General features: G+C 38.6%; 1 protein-coding gene and 1 pseudogene across 1 annotated transcript; both read left to right on the plus strand.

Annotated features, from left to right (window-relative positions):
- The first annotated feature begins 6,781 nt into the window (after positions 1 to 6,781).
- LOC142635125 (uncharacterized) lies at positions 6,782 to 7,774 on the plus strand (annotated as a pseudogene).
- A 443-nt stretch (positions 7,775 to 8,217) lies between these two features.
- Positions 8,218 to 10,554, plus strand: LOC142635126 (uncharacterized). Its single transcript, XM_075809338.1, has 5 exons — positions 8,218 to 8,638; positions 8,741 to 9,162; positions 9,250 to 9,421; positions 9,902 to 10,187; positions 10,374 to 10,554. Exons 1-5 carry the CDS (start codon positions 8,218 to 8,220, stop codon positions 10,552 to 10,554), a joined length of 1,482 nt encoding a protein of 493 aa, XP_075665453.1.
- Positions 10,555 to 19,421: the final 8,867 nt, after the last annotated feature.

Genomic DNA, 19,421 nt, shown 5'->3' on the forward strand with positions numbered 1-19,421 from the left:
CAGTCAAACTGAATTTTGATTGCACAAACAACTTCACAAAGTATGAGGCATGCATAGTAGGCCTGCAAGTCACCTTGGAGTTTGGCACATATGATCTAAGCGTCTTTGGAGATTCCCTATTGATTATCTCCCAAATAAAGGGAAAGTGGCAAGCTTAAGACTCTAAGTTGATTCCATATCAAAAATTTGCCAACCGCTTAATTGCAAAGTTTTGGAACATTACCTTTGCTTATTTGCCCCAAGCACACAATCAGTTCATAGATGCTTTAGCCACCTTGGCTAGCATGGTTAAATTGGCAGAAGGATATGAGATGCAACAATGGCGCATAGAGGTCTACGCTGTGCAGGTCTACTACATGAATATTGAAGAATGCATGAATGTCGAAGCTGAAATCAACAGAAAGCCATGGTACCATGATATCAAGTCTCATATCAAAGATGGTGAATACCCGCCTAGAGCCACAGACAGTGAGAGGGAATTCATCAAGTGCATGGCATGCCAATTTTCCTTAAGTGGGGAAGTCCTGTACAAGAGGAACCACGACACAACTTTGCTTCGATGCATAGATGCCTTTGAGACTAACCATTTGATGGAAGAGATGCATGAAAACCTGATTTGAGCCCATGCTAGTAGACCACTGTTGGCCCGAAAAATTATGAGAACTAGCTACTATTGGCCCACCATGGAAACGATTGCATCATGATAGAAATATGCATGTGCGCAGCGGAAAAATAACGGATCTACTTCATTCATAAAAGTTAACATGTACTAAATAAGTTTCAGAACTTAAAAACATGAAAGTGTACCTTGGAGCAGTGAATTTCAAAACTGAAGATCAAAATCGCTTGGGAACACTTTCAATCTTCACTCTAATTCCACTAACGCCCAAGATGTGTGGTCTCTCAATCAGTTCCAAAGGGAGAATATCAAGGAGTGTCTAACACTTCTCACACCACTTCACAATTAGTGTTCTTCCAAAATTCTCTTCAGAAAATTTTGTATGTTTCTCCCTTTGTGTCTAACCGATTTTCTAATTGGGCTGGCCTTTTGGGCCTTTCCAATTGGGCTTAAGTATGTGGCTTGGAATGGGACCAAAAGGGACCAATAAGACACTAGCTCCAATGGGCCTTGGGTTTTTCTGTCAACTCTTGACAAGTCCAAAGTTACCATTAACTATATTTAATACCACTATATAAATATAGTTGCACTCTAGGCCTTATCTTTAAATTATATCCCAAGACTTTATTGTACATGCAACCCCTTCATAAAATATTCGTAGCAACACTAAGTCATGAATGTAGACTGCCATTTTGTAAATTACTACATCTTATCCTTGAGTACCCAGTTTAATCCTTTACGTTATTCATCATATATTAATGAAATCCAATTTCATAAATATATACTCTAGTAACTATTTACTAAAGTAGTTAGGCCTAACAGTCTGAATAACAAAACCATTAAACTTATCTCAAGGGAATATTTTGTATCTCCGTTAAGAGACTATGAATTCCATCTTGAGAATATATGTTCCATCAACATTAAATGCGGTTGCCCAACATACTGAGGTTTTTACTGTAACTCTAGATCTCACTCTTGATATATCAAAGCAACCTACACCTCATGATCAAGTCCATTATTCTCTCAGGATTAAGAGTTCATGCAAATATAAGTCATGAGTTTATTATTCATTTGACAGTCGTTAGGAGAATAATCAATCTCACAGCGATCCTGTTCAATATGTTTTAACTCTCAAAACATATCAACATATCAACTAGAAATCTCCATTTCCATGATCAAGATAAATCATCTTAGTTGATATGTTATAGTCTTCGCAGATGAAATGCCCAATTTTCATCACCGACTACAAACAACATTTTGAGTTTACAAAGAACTTGTGATTTATATCTTCTGTGACTTTTCACATAAATCACATACTATGCATCTCATGGACTATATGATAATGTCCCAATATTCATGTTACCATTATTTTAGACAATAGCAAAACAACTTTATTAAACACAATATTAAGTCATACGTAATAAAATACATAGCATCATACAATAGGATTTAAGAACACTAATCCTAACACATCAAGCATGTGAGAATGTGCCACCGTTCCTCCCCAACCTCTACACTTTCTAGTAGCACCACGGCCTTTTTCAGCCTGAGTAATGGAATTCATCAGACTCGTGATTCCGAAAGCCTCAAATGGGCATGATTATATCTTAGTGGCCATCAATTACTTCACCAAATGGGTGGAGGCCGCCTCCTACAAAAGCGTCACCTAAGTTGTGGTGACCCGGATCTTGAAAGAGAACATCACTTGCCACTACGTGGTACCAAGAGAGCTCATTACAGATAACGGAAAGAATCTGAATGGGAAAATGACCGAGCAACTTTGCAAACAGTTCAAGATTGAACACTGGAACTCGGTTCCCTATCACCCCTAGATGAATGGTACAGTGGAAGCAGCCAACAAAAACATAAAGAAGATCTTGGTGAAGATGACAAACACCTATAGGGATTGGCACAAGTTCTTGCCATTTGCCTTGAGCTCCTATCGCACTTTTGTTCGTAATTCCATGGGTGCAACCCTGTATTCTTGGTCTACGGCATGGAAGCCATCCTCCCCACAGAGGTAGTGATCCCATCTCTCAAGATCCTATCACAGACAGAGTTGTCAGAATCTGATTAGGCCCGTTCCCAATATGAGCAATTGAACATGATGGATGAGAAGCGCATGATCGTAATGTGCCATGGACAGTTGTACCAACACCACGTTGAGCGAGCATCTAACAAGAAGGTTAGACCCAGAGTCTTTGAAGAAGGTGGCCTAGTCTTGAAAAAGTGCAACCAGGCCATGCCTGATCACAGAGGAAAGTCTGCCCTGATCTACGAGGGCCCGTACGTGGTAAATAAGGCCTTCTCCGGAGGAGCCTTAATCCTAGCCGACATGGATGGCAAGATTTTAATATGTCCACTAATTCTAATGCTGTCATACAGTACTTTGCATGAAGGAGCCTCCAAGTGCAACCTTTTTTTCTTCCTACCTATGTAAGCAAAAAACAAAATGAAAAAAATAAAAAAAATAAAAAAATACAACATACAACATACAACATACAAAAATATGAAAGTAGATTGAAAATCTGAAAGGGCAGTCTATGCAAAAGGAGAGCAAAAAAAAGAGTGTGAGGGGGCCGGCTAGATTGAAAACCCAAAAGGGCGGTCTAGGCAAAAATTAAGGCAATCAAAAAAATTTCAATTGAATTACGTGACCTGATCCTTCCCCATAGAGGTACATAGGTAGCCAACTCTGGCCCAGTCACATTTTAAAAGAAAAATTAGTCAGTTGAATCTACTTGGGTTTATGATCAAGATCGAGGAAAAAAAGGATGGATCTTCTTAGGTTACTCTATGTTTACAACACGCATGGCCCACTTGTGGAACATGAGATATTGATATGCATAGACTTACATTTACCATTTTATTTGTATGATCTTGCATTTTCAAAGCATTTGCGCACATATTCATTAAACATGCCTATTTTGTGCCTTTCTAATCCTTTCATGCATTCATCATTATTCATCCAAACACAAATCTCATAAACATAAATATCTCTTAATAATCATTATATGCAAAAACATCTTCGTTTCCACCTTCTTTCCATTTTTAAGCATGCCTTACAAAATATAATATGCTTTAAAAACCCAAAAGTGGAAGGCCATATGCAATTGCCTAGCGATTTACGGTGGACCTTTCTATACATGGTGGAATACTAACTACATAGCTCATGTGCAAAAATGAAAAGAGACAGTAGGACTCTAACAAATCAAAAATGGCCCAAACAGTCTGACACCACCCTACATAGCACCCTAAAGCTAGTTAAAAGAATCAGACCATCCAATGAATGGGTAAAAAGCAACCCTACAACATCAAAGTCCAGATCTCTAGTAATCTCATTAAGTTGGCCATATGGATGTCGAACACGAACTAGCTCCCTCTCCATACTGGGACTCAAGGTGCAACCCTATTTCTCTATATCAAGCAAAACCTGTAATGTGATAATCTCACCAGTAGCAACTCTCATTGCCTCCTTCTTCTCAGCTACCTCAGTCTGGAGACAACGAAATGCCAATTGTGTCTCACTAGGCTCATCAGTTGGGCCATACTCAAGACTCAAAGTAGAGTGAATGCAGGACCTAGCCTATAATAGCCTCATGGCTAAATCATCAGCCCTACTACTCTCCTCGACATGACTAGCCTCTATCATGGCCCTCTCCTCATCTCTTTGTCTGGCCTAAGATAGTGAATCTCTAAGTAAGATATACCAGCTCACTCTCCAAGCTAGTGACCCAAGATCTCAATTGAGTACACTCAGCCTCTATGGTTGAAGGGACCTAATCCCTCTACGTAAGCTCTGCTTGAAGTGTGGTGAGCTCAGCCTCGCATCTCCTTCCTATCTCATAAAATCCTCCATAGTGGCATCAATAATAACCTTTCAGCAATCCCTGTCCCTAAGAACCTTTGTCAGGCACTCTCTTAGGTCCTTAAGAGTACTTTCAACTCTAACCTCAATCTCTAGGATGGTTCAACAGCATACAGGTCCATCCAAGGATTTTCGCACAAACCAAGATCATACAAAACCTACACTAGGGCAATTCATTTTTGTGCGTCTCATCCGTCATTTCAGAATATCTTGAACCTTATTATCAAAGCCTGGTTCACCTAGTTTAGGGGCTAGTTTAGCCCTATCGTCAAGACATGTAATGGGACAATACCAAGGCCATTCTTAATCACTAAAAGCAATCCATTCAGCATGGTACAAAGATCGCAGTGATCAATTCCTATATACAACCCTTTTCAGAGCACTGGTCAGTTCAGTTGATAGCCGGGTCAATCTACACATTCCGCCACATGGTGAGTCCAAGAAAATATCGCTTGGTGAAATCCATGATCATAATCAGGGTTGTCAAGAAACCTATATTGTCCAATACAATTCTAATTCTGCTTCAAGTCGGTTGATTAGTTTAAGAACCACGCAAAATCCACATTGAGGCAATTCATTTTGTGCGGTTCAGTCCATTTCTACAAATCAATATACTTAAGTTCAAAACTTTGGGTACAATAATGGGTACATCCCAATGGGAACCTTTCCTCTGATGTTGAGAATCACATAAAACCAACATTGGGGCAGTTTTATTTTATGTGGTCTCTCCTCTTTCCATATCCCTCAGTGGGTCAATCAATCTTGGATTTTATCAGTAAACTCGTGAAAATATGGTGCGATGAGCAACAACAGTTGTGCAACCGACTCATAAATGCTAAAGTGCTACTAGTATACATACATCTAAGCCTACCAAGAGGCAATTTCCATACATACATCGGAGCCCATTAAGAGGCGATAATATCAAGAGCATACATGAAGCCTACCAAGAGGCGGTATGAAGAAACATACATCTGAGCCTACCAAGAGGCAATATCATTAAACATACATTCGAGCCTACCAAGAGGCAATTTTCATACAAACATCTGAGCCCACTAAGAGGCAATAATATCAAGATTATACATGAAGCCTACCAAGAGGCGATATGAACAAACATACATCTGAGCCTACCAAGAGGTGATATCAATGCATACATTTGAGCCTACTAAGAGGAAAAATCAAGAAACATACATCCAAGCCCACCAAGAGGCAGTGGCAATACATATATGAGGCCCACTAAGAGGCAATGTATATAAATATATCTAGAAGCCTACCAAGAGGCAATATCAAAGTACATTCTAGGCCTATAATGGAATAATACATACATGTCAAGAGCCTACCAAGAGGCGATATCAAAATATAGTTTGGTCCCACTATGGGGCAATATGATACATACATATCTGGCTTACCATGGGGTAATTTCTGAAATAGTTCAACGAAATGAATACATGCCCACGTAGTGGCTACATCATAAAAATTCAATAACAATGGCTAAATATAAGGAGAATCATTATCTCTAACAGTGTCATCAACAAAGCACCCACCGCTGCCATCATCGGCACCATCACAGTAGAAGGACCAGTTCGCCCAACCAAAGAACCTAAGAACCATCCTGGAGTCTGAAATGAAGCCTGCCCAGATGTAAGGCCCCATGCCCAGTCTAAAATGGGAGCAAATCCCCATCTGCTGGTAGGACCTAGAGGAACTAGCATGTACTCAATCTCATGACTCCTAATGAAAGGGTCCTTGCCTAGGATGAAGGGTGCTAGAGGCATAGACATCCCATGTGCCCTTAGCTCGCTGATCAAGACACCTATATACCCCTAGAGCATGCTTGCCTCAGCAATATGCTAGCTCTACACTCTCTCCATGGTAACGGCCTGACTCTCCCGTTCTCTCTGTCATTGTTAGAAGTTAAACTTGTTTGTAATTAATCCTTCATAAATAAGTGAGTTTCATAAGTTAATGTAGTGGGAAGTTTATTGAAGTTATGTGTGAGATTTATGAATGTAAGAGTTAGAAAATAAATGTAGTGAGAGTTAAAGGTTGGATGGTGTACTATATAAACCCATTCATCCGTCAAATTCTATGCAAGAGTTGAAGAGAAATACAAAACCTTAAAGAGTTCTAACTCTTCCCTCTCCACTCTCTCTTTCTTTATTTAATTTGTGAGTGTGAGTCTTTTCTACACACTAAGTAGTGTGTGGATATTTGTGAGAGTAACTGAGGAAAGGCCCATTAGTATTTTGTTTTATTTCCAACAAAGTGGTATCAGAGCCAATCGGTTTGTGGTGAGAATGGCTATTGCTAATGGGATGGTGTCATTCCAATTTCCTCGACTTACCAAACAAAATTTTGAAAATTGGAGTATCCGAATGAAGGCGTTGCTCGGATCCCAAGATGCGTGGGAGATTGTGGAGAAAGGTTATGTGGAGTCACAAGATGAAGAATCTTTAACCCCAAACCAAAAGGGAGCCTTGTAAAAAGCTCGAAAGAAAGATCAACAAGCACTTACATTGATTTATCAAGGCTTGGATGAAACTATGTTCGAGAAAGTTGCAAATGCAACTTCATCCAAGCAAGCATGGGAGATTCTTAAAAACTCTCTAACGGGAGTTGATAAAGTGAAGAAAGTTCGCCTTCAAACATTGAGAGGTGAGTTTGAAGGTTTGCACATGAAAGAATCTGAATCTATTTCAGATTATTTTTCAAGGGTGTTGGCAATTGTAAATCAATTGAAGAGATATGGTGAGAAATTGGATGATGTCCGTGTAGTAGAAAAAATTCTACAGTCATTAACTTCAAAGTTTGACAATATTGTTGTAGCAATTGAGGAATCAAAAGACTTAGAGTCAGTGACCATTGACCAACTCATGGGATCATTACAAGCCCATGAAGAAAGGCTCAATAAGAAGAAGCAAGAGCCTTTGGAGCAAGTCCTACAAGCAAAGCTCACCTTGAATGAGAAAGGCTGGCGTGAAAGTAGCCAAAGAGGCCGAGGACATCGACGTGGTAGAGGGAGAGGATCTAGAGGAAGAAATGGTCAAAACTTTCCCAATTATGAAGAGAGGGGTCAAAGTTCAAAATCCACAAGAGATCATGGAAGAGGAAGTTTCTCAAGACCATATAAAAGAAGGTATGATAAGTCTAATATCAAACGTTATAATTGTCAAAAGTATGGGCATTATGCTTCTGAATGTAAAAATGCCACTAACACTATTGAGGAGAAAGCTAACTATGTTGAAGATAAGAATGAAGAAGTGGAGCCGACTTTGTTGTTGGCATCTTGACTCTGGTGCTAGCAACCATATATGTGGGAATAAAAGGATGTTTATGGAGATTGATGAATCGATAGTCGGGAGTGTTACCTTTGGTGACTCATCCAAAGTTTCAGTGAAGGGAATAGGTACAATTCTTATCCGTTTAAAGAATGGAGATCATCAATTTATTTCTGATGTATATTATGTGCCAAGCATGAAAACTAATATTTTGAGCTTAGGACAACTTCTTGAGAAAGACTATGATATCCAGTTGAAAGATCGTAGTTGCTTAATAAGGGATCATCGAAATAATGTGATAGCTAATGTGCCTATGACAAGAAATAGAATGTTCTTGTTAAATATTCAACCGATGCTATTAGATGTCCGAAGGCTTGTTTTAAAGATTCTTCTTGGCTTTGGCATCTAAGATTTGGGCATTTAAACTTTGGAGGACTACAGGCTTGTTGACAAAGATGAAGATGGTGAGAGGATTGCCTTCCATTGAGCATCCTAACCAGCTTTGTGAAGGATGTCTCCTTGGCAAGCAATCAAGGAAAAGCTTTCCAAAAGAAGCTAGTACAAGATCAACCAAGCCATTGCAACTTGTTCATACCGATGTGTGTGGACCTATCAAGCCATCATCACTTGGTAAAAGTAACTACTTTCTTCTCTTTATCGATGATTTTACTAGAAAACATGGGTTTATTTTTGAAGCGGAAATCGAAGCATTTGGTGCATTTAAGAAATTTAAGGCATTTGTAGAAAAGCAGAGTGGTCATGAAATTAAGGCCTTAAGATCCGATGAGGAGGCGAATTCACATCAAATGAATTCAAAGAATTTTGTGAAGCAAATGGGATTTGCCGCCCTCTATCAGCTTCCAAGGTCACCACAACGTAATGGTGTAGCAGAAAGAAAGAATCGCTCAATTCTTAATATGGCCAGAAGCATGTTAAAGAGCAAGAAAATGCCTAAAGAATTTTGAGCTGAAGCTATAGATTGTGCAATCTATTTGTCCAATCGTTGCCCCACAAGAAGTGTACAAGGAAAAACCCCACAACAAGCTTGGAGTAGGAAGAAGCCTACAGTTTCCCATCTTCGTGTGTTTGGGAGCATTGCATATGCACATGTACCAGATCAAGAGAGATCCAAGCTAGATGATAAAAGCAAGAAGTATGTGTTCATTGGCTATGATCCAAGCTCTAAGGGCTATAAGCTCTATAATCCGAGTACTGGAAAAGTCATTGTTAGTCGAGATGTGGAATTCGATGAAGAAGGCACATGGGATTGGAGTACCCAAGAAGAGGAGAAGTATGATTTCTTTCCTCTATCTGAAGAGGAAGATCAAGGGAATGAAGTTCAGGAAAAGCCTACCACTCCACCTCCATCACCAAAGGCGCATCATCTCCCATTCATGAAAGTTCATCATCATCATCTTTACTAGAAGGAAGTTCTAGTGAAAGACCAAGAAAAATGAGAAGTATCCAGGATCTTTATGATTCAACAGATTAATGATGATGTAACACTTTTGTCCTGTTTGCCGATTGTGAACCTAGAGGATTTGAAGAAGCAAAGGCGAGACAAAAAATGGAGAAATGCTATGGATGAAGAGATAAAGGCAATAAAGAAGAATGATACATGGGAGCTTGCAACTCTTCCAACTGGAACGAAGACAATTGGTGTAAAATGGTTGTACAAGTTGAAAAAGAATGCAAAATGAGAGGTAGAGAGATACAAAGCAAGATTGGTGGTGAAAGGGTATAGTCAACAGCAAGGTGTTGATTATGATGAGGTATTTGCCCCAGTTGCTCGTTTGGAAACTATACGATTGCTAATTTCTTTAGCAGCTCAGAATCAATGGAGAATTTTTCAAATGGATGTAAAATCCGCATTTTTGAATGGCTACCTTGAGGAAGAACTTTATGTTGAGCAGCCTATAGGCTATGTTGTAGAGGGGTAGGAAGATAAAGTGTTGAAGTTAAAGAAAGCTCTATATGGCCTAAAACAGGCACCAAGAGCTTGGAATAGTAGAATTGACAAATACTTCCAGGTTAATGGGTTTTCTAAATGCTCACATGAACATGCGCTTTATTATAAGGTGCATACAAATGGAGATATTTTAATTGTTTGTCTGTATGTAGATGATTTGATTTTTACAGGCAACAATCCAAGCATGTTTGAAGACTTCAAGAAAGCAATGACTAAGGAGTTTGAAATGACAGATATTGGACTTATGGCCTATTATCTTGGCATTGAAGTGAAGCAAATGGAGGATGGGATTTTTATTTCCCAAGAAGGTTATGTGAAGGATATTCTCGAGAAGTTTGAGATGTTAAATTCCAATCAATTTAGCACCCATGTAGAATGTGGAGTGAAGTTGTCAAAGCATGTTGATGAAAAGAAGGTTAATCCAACATTCTTCAAAAGTTTGATCGGAAGTCTGAGGTATCTAACATGTACAAGACCAGACATCCTTTTTGGCGTTGGACTAGTTAGTCGTTACATGGAAGCACCGAAGATGACTCATTTGAAGACTGCCAAGAGAATTCTTCGCTATTTAAAAGGTACACTGGATTATGGACTTTTATATTCAACCTCTAAAGTTTTTAAACTTGTTGGCTAAAATGATAGTGATTGGGCCGGAGATACGGATGATAGAAAGAGTACTACCGGTTTTGTATTCTATATGGGTAATACTCGCATTTACATGGACGTCCAAAAAGCAACAATTGTGACGCTTTCCACTTGTGAAGCCGAGTACGTTGCCGCTACCTCGATGTTTGTCATGCAAAGTGGCTTAGAAGTTTATTGAAAGAGTTGCAAATGTTTCAAGAAGAAGCTACGAAGATATTTATGGACAATAAGTCCGCACTAGCTCTTGCAAAGAATCAGCCTCTTCATGACCGAAGCAAGCACATCGACACAAGGTATCATTTTATTCGAGAATGTATTGCAAGAAAAGAAGTTCATCTCTGAGTTCGTGAAGTCACATGATCAAAGCGTATATACTCACTAAACCACTCAAGTATGACACATTCAACAAGCTGCGAGCCTTACTTGGAGTAATCAAGAAAACAAGTTTAAGGGGGGATGTTAGAAGTTAAACTTGTTTGTAATTAATCCTTCATAAATAAGTGAGTTTCATAAGTTAATGTAGTGGGAAGTTTATTGAAGTTATGTGTGAGATTTATGAATGTAAGAGTTAGAAAATAAATGTAGTGAGAGTTAAAGGTTGGATGGTGTACTATATAAACCCATTCATCCGTCAAATTCTATGCAAGAGTTGAGAAATACAAAACCTTAAAGATTTCTAACTCTTCCCTCTCCACTCTCTCTCTCTTTATTTAATTTGTGAGTGTGAGTCTTTTCTACACACTAAGTAGTGTGTGGATATTTGTGAGAGTAACTGAGGAAAGGCCCATCAGTATTTTGTTTTATTTCCAACAGTCATAACTCCCTCTCCTGATCCAATGCTCTAGTAAACTCCTCCTGCGTGTACCCTTCTCTAGTGACAAAAACACTCTTAAGATCTTGCACCTGACCTTACAAGGCCTCTACGTGTGATCCTAAATGAGCATCTGATGCCCTCCGAGTGTGTGAAATGGCCTTAAGCACTCTGCCCTCACTCATAGGGCAATCATCAATGACAGGTCTAGCTGATGATGCTAAAAACTACGTAGCACAGTCAATATCCTCTGTCACGAAGCCCTCAAAGGAACCAGTCGCTTAAGCAGGGTCATCCACAATCACCTTAGGACAAAATATCTCAAGAGGTGGATTTCTGGGTGCTCTAAAGGTCAGCATGACTTGGTGGAAACTCCGCTTAGCCAAGAAGAACTCTTAGCTTGTCAGAGCCCAAAACTAGTGTCGAGCGCACGACTAACCCATAGCAGGAGTAACATCGCATCTAGCCAACAACCCTTCATCATATGGAGTGTTATGTATTTCACCCCAAGTGACACAATCGAGCGTGGCACTGATAGTAGTCCGCTAAGTCAAAACAACTCTAGAAGCATCATAAAGGGACCAAGCATATACCCTAGGACATATCGTCATAGAAAGGCCAGTGTACTATGGTTGCATAGCTAGGATGTACTCATACACACACTAAGTCAAAATCTACCAACAACCCTCGAGGCTCGTAAAGCCCTGGCTCACTACCTACCTCAAATAAGCAATGAAAAATTGTAATAAAGGGACCCCTAATCATAAGCCCCTATGACAAACATCACTCTTATGGTTCCCAATAGCCTGCAGGTCAGCACTTACCGATTGTTGCCCAACAGGCAACTACCAATGAAGTAGAAAAAGAACCACCTAAAATTGACGTTGTCCAGCTCCATCTTCCAAGGTATGTTCATTTTTAGCCACTACATACAAATCTGGGCCTTATCAGTAGGCCCAAAGTACACTCTGGTCGTCCTAGTAAAGGGGCATAGAATAACCAAAAACTCACTCACCACCGTAAATCTCACTAACTCAGTCGGGACTGGCTCCCCTCCAAATCTAAGTCCTAAGATAGCCGTCCAGTCAAGGGGAAGGACTGCATACTCCCCATGGCTCAAGTGAAAAGTGTTCGTCTCAACATGAAGTCGTTGCACTAAAGCCTCCACCAATCCATGCCTTATGGAACAAGGCGGAATACGAAGGAAAGCCTCGAATCCCTGCTCCATCAAGATATCACGACAACATGCATGAGTAGATGCATGGAACAAGCAGAGGGAAAATGAAGACCAGGACCCTTAGCCGCGAACCTTGTCAGCACCCTGTGATCAAAATCAATGAAGTGTTGTTCATCAACACACATACTATATTTATACCGAACGGACAATTAAAAGAAAAAAGAAGAGCATGCTTGACCGTGCCTGTGTGGAATCATGCCTTTTCATATTGCAGATGGGTGTCCTCAATGCTATCATCAATCTCCCCGGTGTAGCCCTCAAGTTCGACCTAGCAAGGTGGAAACCTCGGCTTAAGGTTCCTGCGCCTAGGATCACCAAGGCCCTGCCTAGCTATGTCATCAGTCGCCAAATCAACATCTACATCAAACATGAGCTCATCTCCAATTTCATGTCCCCCTAGGCATCCTCCTTCCTCGGTCCTAGGGAACTATGAAGAACCGCCTCTTAAACTAATGCGGGACAGAGATGAGGCACTAGCTGTCTCCATTGAACACCAGCTCCTAGTGCGATGTGCTATATGTATGCCCCTAGGGGGCGCAGTGTCATCTCTTCCTCGATTGAAGTGCCTCTAAAGGGTTCGTGCAACCTACACACTAATTGAAATGGTGTCATCATCACTGCTAGATGAGTCTGCTCAGGATCAAACAATGCAAGGAGCCTTTGCAAAGGCAAATCCAAATTTGATTAGTAAGCCCAAAACATATGCCAATGCAAATAAACAGGTAAGTATGTCTAACCCCAATGCCTAATACACATCATGCATCTTCATACCAAAATGTCATGTTTTCTCAAAGTTTTCAAAATGCCTCCCTTTTAGGATTCATATTCGATAGCAGTTGTTTAATCCTATCTCTTTTCAAAATGCCTCCCAGTGCGGGACTAAGATGAGGCACTCACTGTCTCTACTAAACATTGGCTCCTGGTGTAATATGCTATGTGCATGCCACTAGTAGGGACAATGTCATCACCACCTTGGTCAAAATGCCGCTAAAGGGTCCACGTAACCTACACGTGAGTTAAGATAGTGTCTTCATCATTGCTAGATGAGTCTACTCAAGATGGAACAATAGCGGGAGCCTTCCCGCAATCCCCACTAGATCTCGCCCATCGAGACATGATCTACAAAAGCAAATTCAAATTTGGTTAGTAAGCCTAAAACATATGGCAATGCAAATAGTCAGGTATGTCTAACCCTACTGCCTAATGTATATCATGCATGTTCATACCAAAATGTCATGTTTTCTCAAAAGTATTTGAGTTTTCAAAATGCCTCTCTCACAGGATTTATATTCGGCGGTGGTCATTTAATCCTATCTCTTTTGCCTTAAAAGTATTCGATTTTTCAAAATTCCTCTCTCAAGATTTACATTAGGTGGTGGTCGTTTAATCTTATCTCTTTTGCCTCAAAAGTATTCGAGTTTTCAAAATTCCTCTCTTAGGATTTATATTTGCCAGCTGTCGTTTAATTCTATCTATTTTGCCTTAAAAGTATTCAAAGTTTTCAAAATGCCACTCTCTCAGGATTTATATTTGGCAGCTGTCATTTAATCCCATCTCTTTTGCTTTAAAAGTATTCGAGTTTTCAAAATGCCTTTCCCTCAGGATTTATATTTGGCGGCGGTCATTTAATCCTATCTCTTTTGTCTCAAAAATATTAAAGTTTTCAAAATGTCTCTTTTAGGATTTATATTCAGCGGCTGTCATTTAATCCTATCACTTTTGCCTCAAAAATATCAAAGTTTTAAAAATGCCTCTTTCCCGAGATTTATATTTGGTGGCGTTCATTTAATCCGATCTCTTTTGCCTCAAAAGTATTCGAGTTTTCAAAATGCCTCTCTCTCAAGAATTATATACAGCGGTGGTCATTTAATCCTATCTCTTTTTCCTCAAAAACATCCAAGTTTTCAAAATGCCGCTTTCTCAGGGTTTATATTTGGCAGCAGTCATTTAATCTCTTTTAGGGTTTACATTCGGCGGCGGTCGTTTAACCCTATCCATGTTTTCAAGATTTATATCTTGTGGTGGTCGTTTAATCTCTTTCAGGGTTTATATTCAGTAGCGGTCATTTAATCATATCCATCTTTTAGAGATTTATATTCAGCAGTGGTCGTTTAATCTCTTTTAGGGTTTATATTCGGCGACAGTTTTTTAATCTCTTCCAGGGTTTATATTCAACGACAGTCGTTTAATCTTATCCATCTTTTCAAGTTTATATTCGGCGGCAATCGTTTAATCTCTTTTAGGGTTTATATTCGGTGCGGTCGTTTAACCCTATCCATCTATTCGGCGGCAGTCGTTTAATCTCATTCAACGTTTATATTCGGCGGCGGTCATTTAATCTCTTTCAGGGTTTATATTCAGCAGCGGTCATTTAATCCTATCCATCTTTTTGAGATTTATATTCAACGACAATTATGTAATCTCTTTCAGGGTTTATATTTGGTGACGGTTGTTTAACCTCTTCTAGGGTTTATATTCAACGGCGGTCGTTTAATCCTATCCATCTTTTTGAGATTTATATTCAGCGGTGGTCGTTTAATCTCTTCCAAGGTTTATATTCGGCAACGGTCGTTTAATCCTATCTATCCTTTCGAGATTTATATTCAACGGCGATAGTTTAATCTCTTTCAAGGTTTATATTCGATGATGGTCATTTAATCTCTTCCAGGGTTTATATTCGGTAGCTATTTAATCCTATCCATCTTTTCAAGATTTATATTCAGTGACAATCGTTTAATCTCTTTCAGGGTTTATATTCAGTAGTGGTCATTTAATCCTATCCATCTTTTTGAGATTTATATTTAGTGACAGTCGTTTAATCTCTTTTAGGGTTTATATTCGGGAATGGTTGTTTAATCTCTTTTAGGGTTTATATTTGGTGGCGGTAGTTTAATCTTATCCATCTTTTCAAGATTTATATTTAGCAACGGTCATTTAATCTCTTTTAGGATTTCTATTCGGTGCAGTCATTCTTTTAGTTTTCATAGTGTTTCATGTGTTTTCATAGCATCCAACATATGCAAGTTCACCTATGCTACTTAAACATGTGAACAAATATTATGTTCCAACATCATGGCTTAAATGATAAAAGAAACATATATGCCAAAATACCAAAAATAAAATAAGTGCTAGCATGTTTTCCTAGTTACATTGCTACTAACATATTCACAGAAGAAAAAAAAAATAGGAAGAAGAAGAAGAAGAAGAAGAAGAAGAGAGTCTTTTGCCCAGCATCAAGGACCAAGCTAGAAATTTTTTCAGACCAGCTGCAACAGCTCAATCTTGTCAAGTAAGGCTAGTCTCAACCTATGAATAGTGTAGTTTGCACACGAAATTTTGGCGCAACAAAATGCGGAATCATGATCTTTATCCAACACCTCTCCTTACCAATAAGATGCTAGGTAAAGAAGGGGCAGCAATAGATACCGTATTTTTTTCTGCCCTCAATCTTTATCCAACTTTTCTCCATGGGGATGCGGAAACATCTAGATTGACCTGGCATAACCTGTTCAGGCATTGGAGCATTCAAAGTGCCATTTTAGGTCAAATTGACCAAAATGCCCCTAGTCAGGCTTGGGTTGACCGAAAGTCAAAGTTTTTCAAAATCATCCCCAAACAACATTTTTCATGCTTCTACATCAAACCCGAGCCACTCAAAGATTTTTGTCAATTTTGACCAAGTTTGACCCAAGATTGACTCCTAAAGGCAGCAAAAACCCTAATTTTTTTATCCATCTATCGGAACGGGTTAAGGCCAGCGACATTGTGAAGATTATCGAATTCCCTTTCCAATGACTGCTCATGTGTCGAAATCGGAGTTAAAACGGTTGAAACATCCTGAAAACTATGCTGGGCGCGTCAGCTTGATTCTTGAGGCCATAGCTTTTGATCCTACCGTTGGATTTTCGAGTTCTTTAGCTTTCCAGAAACTATACATCCAAAGCTTTCCAAGGACACCTAGATCAGCTCAATATGAGTTGAGGAAGGCCTTCAAAAAGGCCTCCAATGTTGGTGGTCACATAATGGCCGCCAGACACTTTTTGGCTTATAAAGTGGCCAAAACATCCTTTTCCAAACCAGATCTAGATAGGGAACGATTTTGGGCAATCTAGGAGTAGTTTCTAGGCTGTTTTCTCTCTCTTTTCTCTACATCCCTCTCCCAAAAATACACCAAAAAAACCTTTGATTCCTCCTTGGTTCTATACCTTGGATTTGAGGTTTAGGGGTGTGGATGTAGCTTTTTATCTACAATCCACACCCATTGCTTTTCCTAGGATGTTCTTGCTTCCTAGCATGTCTTTATGGTTTTTCTAGCATGTTTCCTTACTTTTGCCATGATTTTATCACTTTGATGTTATTGGCCTAGCCTTCTTGGGCTAGGATATGTCTAAATATAATGTTTGTGCTTAGATCCACATGCTTTTAGGCTCCTTGTCATGTTTATGCTTAGATCTACATGCCTATTGTGTTCTTTGCCATTTTTATGTATAGATCTACATGTGTATGTGTTCTTTGCCATGCTTATGCTTAGATCTACATGTGTATGTGTTCTTTGCCATGTTTATGCTTGAATCTATGTCTCTTTGGGCACCGTGCCATGCCTATGCTTAGATCTATGCATATATGTGCTCTGTGCAATTTTTTTGTGCTTAGAACTATATGTTGGTTGCTATGCCATGTGCTTCTATAGTCCTTTTGTCCCTTGATATCTCTCTTTCTTGTGTTTTGGCCCTTATTGGTGGGGTATAGATCTAGATCCTGTGGTCTAGGCCTACACCTGCACACTTAGGCCTATATCAATGGGCTGGGACCTCTATGTTTTCTTGCTTGCTTCTACGCTTTATGTCAATGTTTGTCTATCTAGATCTAGGCTGTGCCATGCTTTGTGCCCTCTGTGGGCTTGTGCTTGTTGGTCCTTGGGGCCACTTGCATGTGTGGTTGCATATGTTCCTCTTAGGGCTTGTTTGGATGTAACCACTTGTTAGATACACCTCTATGGTGTTGGTGTGCTTGATGCACAACTCTATCCACTTTGTGCAATATTGATATGTGTGCCTTGCTTGCTTTGTGCCACCCGTTTGGCTTTCTTCACTTCTTTACATTTTTGCACGCTTGCCTACATGTTTATGCATAAGTCTGTGTGTCGTCCTATGACACCCTCTTTTGTTAGATAACATGCTTGTTTGCCCTTTCATATGTTTAGCATGCTTTCTTTGCCCCTGTTGGGCTCTCTTTGTTAGTGTGTTATTTGCATGTGTAGACACTTGATTTTGCACCCATGATTTAATCAAGGACGATGACTGGAATGACTATCCATGTACCACAAAAATCATGATTGCATTACATGCATTAATTTTTTCTTGCATTACATGCATCAATTTGTTCTTGCATTACATGCATCAAGTTATTCATTGCATATCGTAAAAATGATCTTGAGATTCTTAGGGCCGCAATGGTGTGTTCAATTTTTAAATTGAACCATCGGATCAAAAGATATCACATGATCAAGTTTGCACGGTCAACATACATTGTGTCTAGGAAGAGTCAACCATGCACGATTAATTTAAATTATTCTAATTGGTTAAACAATTAAAATTAATTAAATAATGTTGTGATTGGTCGATAATTAGTGTCTAAAATAGGATTGCATGCATAGAAATAAAAGGGATGATTGGATAACAATAAAATTGTAGATAATTTGAACTTTATCAAGATTTATTTTAGGAATTTATCTACAAGATAATTGTTCCCAAAAAGTCTAAATTATCCAGAAAAGAGATAAAAAAAAAATTATAGACTAAGGATGAGAACATGTCTAGGTACAAGAACTGGATAAAAAAAACCCTAGAAAGAGAGTCCAAAACGCACCCATACACGAAAGTGCATTTAGCGTCTAAAAGCACCATTCGGCCTTTTTGGGCTTTGCCCCAATGCCCTTCGGGTGACGATAAGGCACACCATTTTCGATCTTTTTGCAAAAGAATGAGTCCCGATTCGCGTTCTACACATCAGAGCTATTTTTTTAGAGTTTTCTGGCCTCTATAAATAGAGACTGGATCTCATAGTTCAAGGACTTTTTTTGGGGGTGCTCTGAGAGTCATACATTTTTAGGCTCTCAAAGTGCTTATATTTGCTGATCCTCTCTAATATTTGTTGCCAAAATTAGGGTTTTTAGGTTTCAAATATAATTGACTAAATTTCTTTGAACCCTAAAACATCCTCTCAAGAACAAGGAATGCTCCATGCAAGAGGTTGTTTTCAATCACCCTATTCGTTTTTCTCTTTTATGGTTCTTGTTTATGATGATGCATTTTTTTTATCGATAACATGAATTGTTAATAATTGTTTTGTTAAAGCATGATCTTTTTTTATATATAATTGTTGTGATCTCTTTCTTAATTTCAATAATTTGCATATAACTAATTCTTTTTCTTAAAATAAAAACAAATTTGCATCTTTCTTAGATGTAGATCTAAATTTTACTTGAAATAAAAACAGATCTACATTTTTCTTAAATATAGATATGAATTTTTCTTCAAATAAAATGGATCTGCATCTTTCTTAGATGTAGATCTGAATTTTTTCTCAATCAAAAATGGATCTGCATCTTTATTAGATTTAGATCTGAATTTACTCAAATCAAAAACTGATTTGTATCCTTCTTAGATACAGGTCTAATTTTTCTTTAATACATGCAGATTTTGAAACAAAGAAAAATATTATGCATGATTGTATTCATGGTTGTTTGTTTTATTTAGTTCATGTAGCAAAAATTTATCTTATGAATGAAATTCTCTCCAAAAAAATCTTTTTCACATTTTTTTGAACATATAAAAAACAGATCTAATTTTTTTCCATTATCAAAAGCCATTTTTTTTAATCAGCACAAAACAGATCTAATCTTTTACCAAGTTAAAGCCATTTTTTTTATTCTCAAAAATAGATCTGATTTTTCTAAACTAAAAACCAAATTTTTTATCACCAAAAAATATCTGAA

The sequence above is a fragment of the Castanea sativa genome, chromosome 5 (assembly GCF_040712315.1).
Source record: "Castanea sativa cultivar Marrone di Chiusa Pesio chromosome 5, ASM4071231v1".
NCBI classification, from domain to species: Eukaryota; Viridiplantae; Streptophyta; class Magnoliopsida; order Fagales; family Fagaceae; genus Castanea; species Castanea sativa.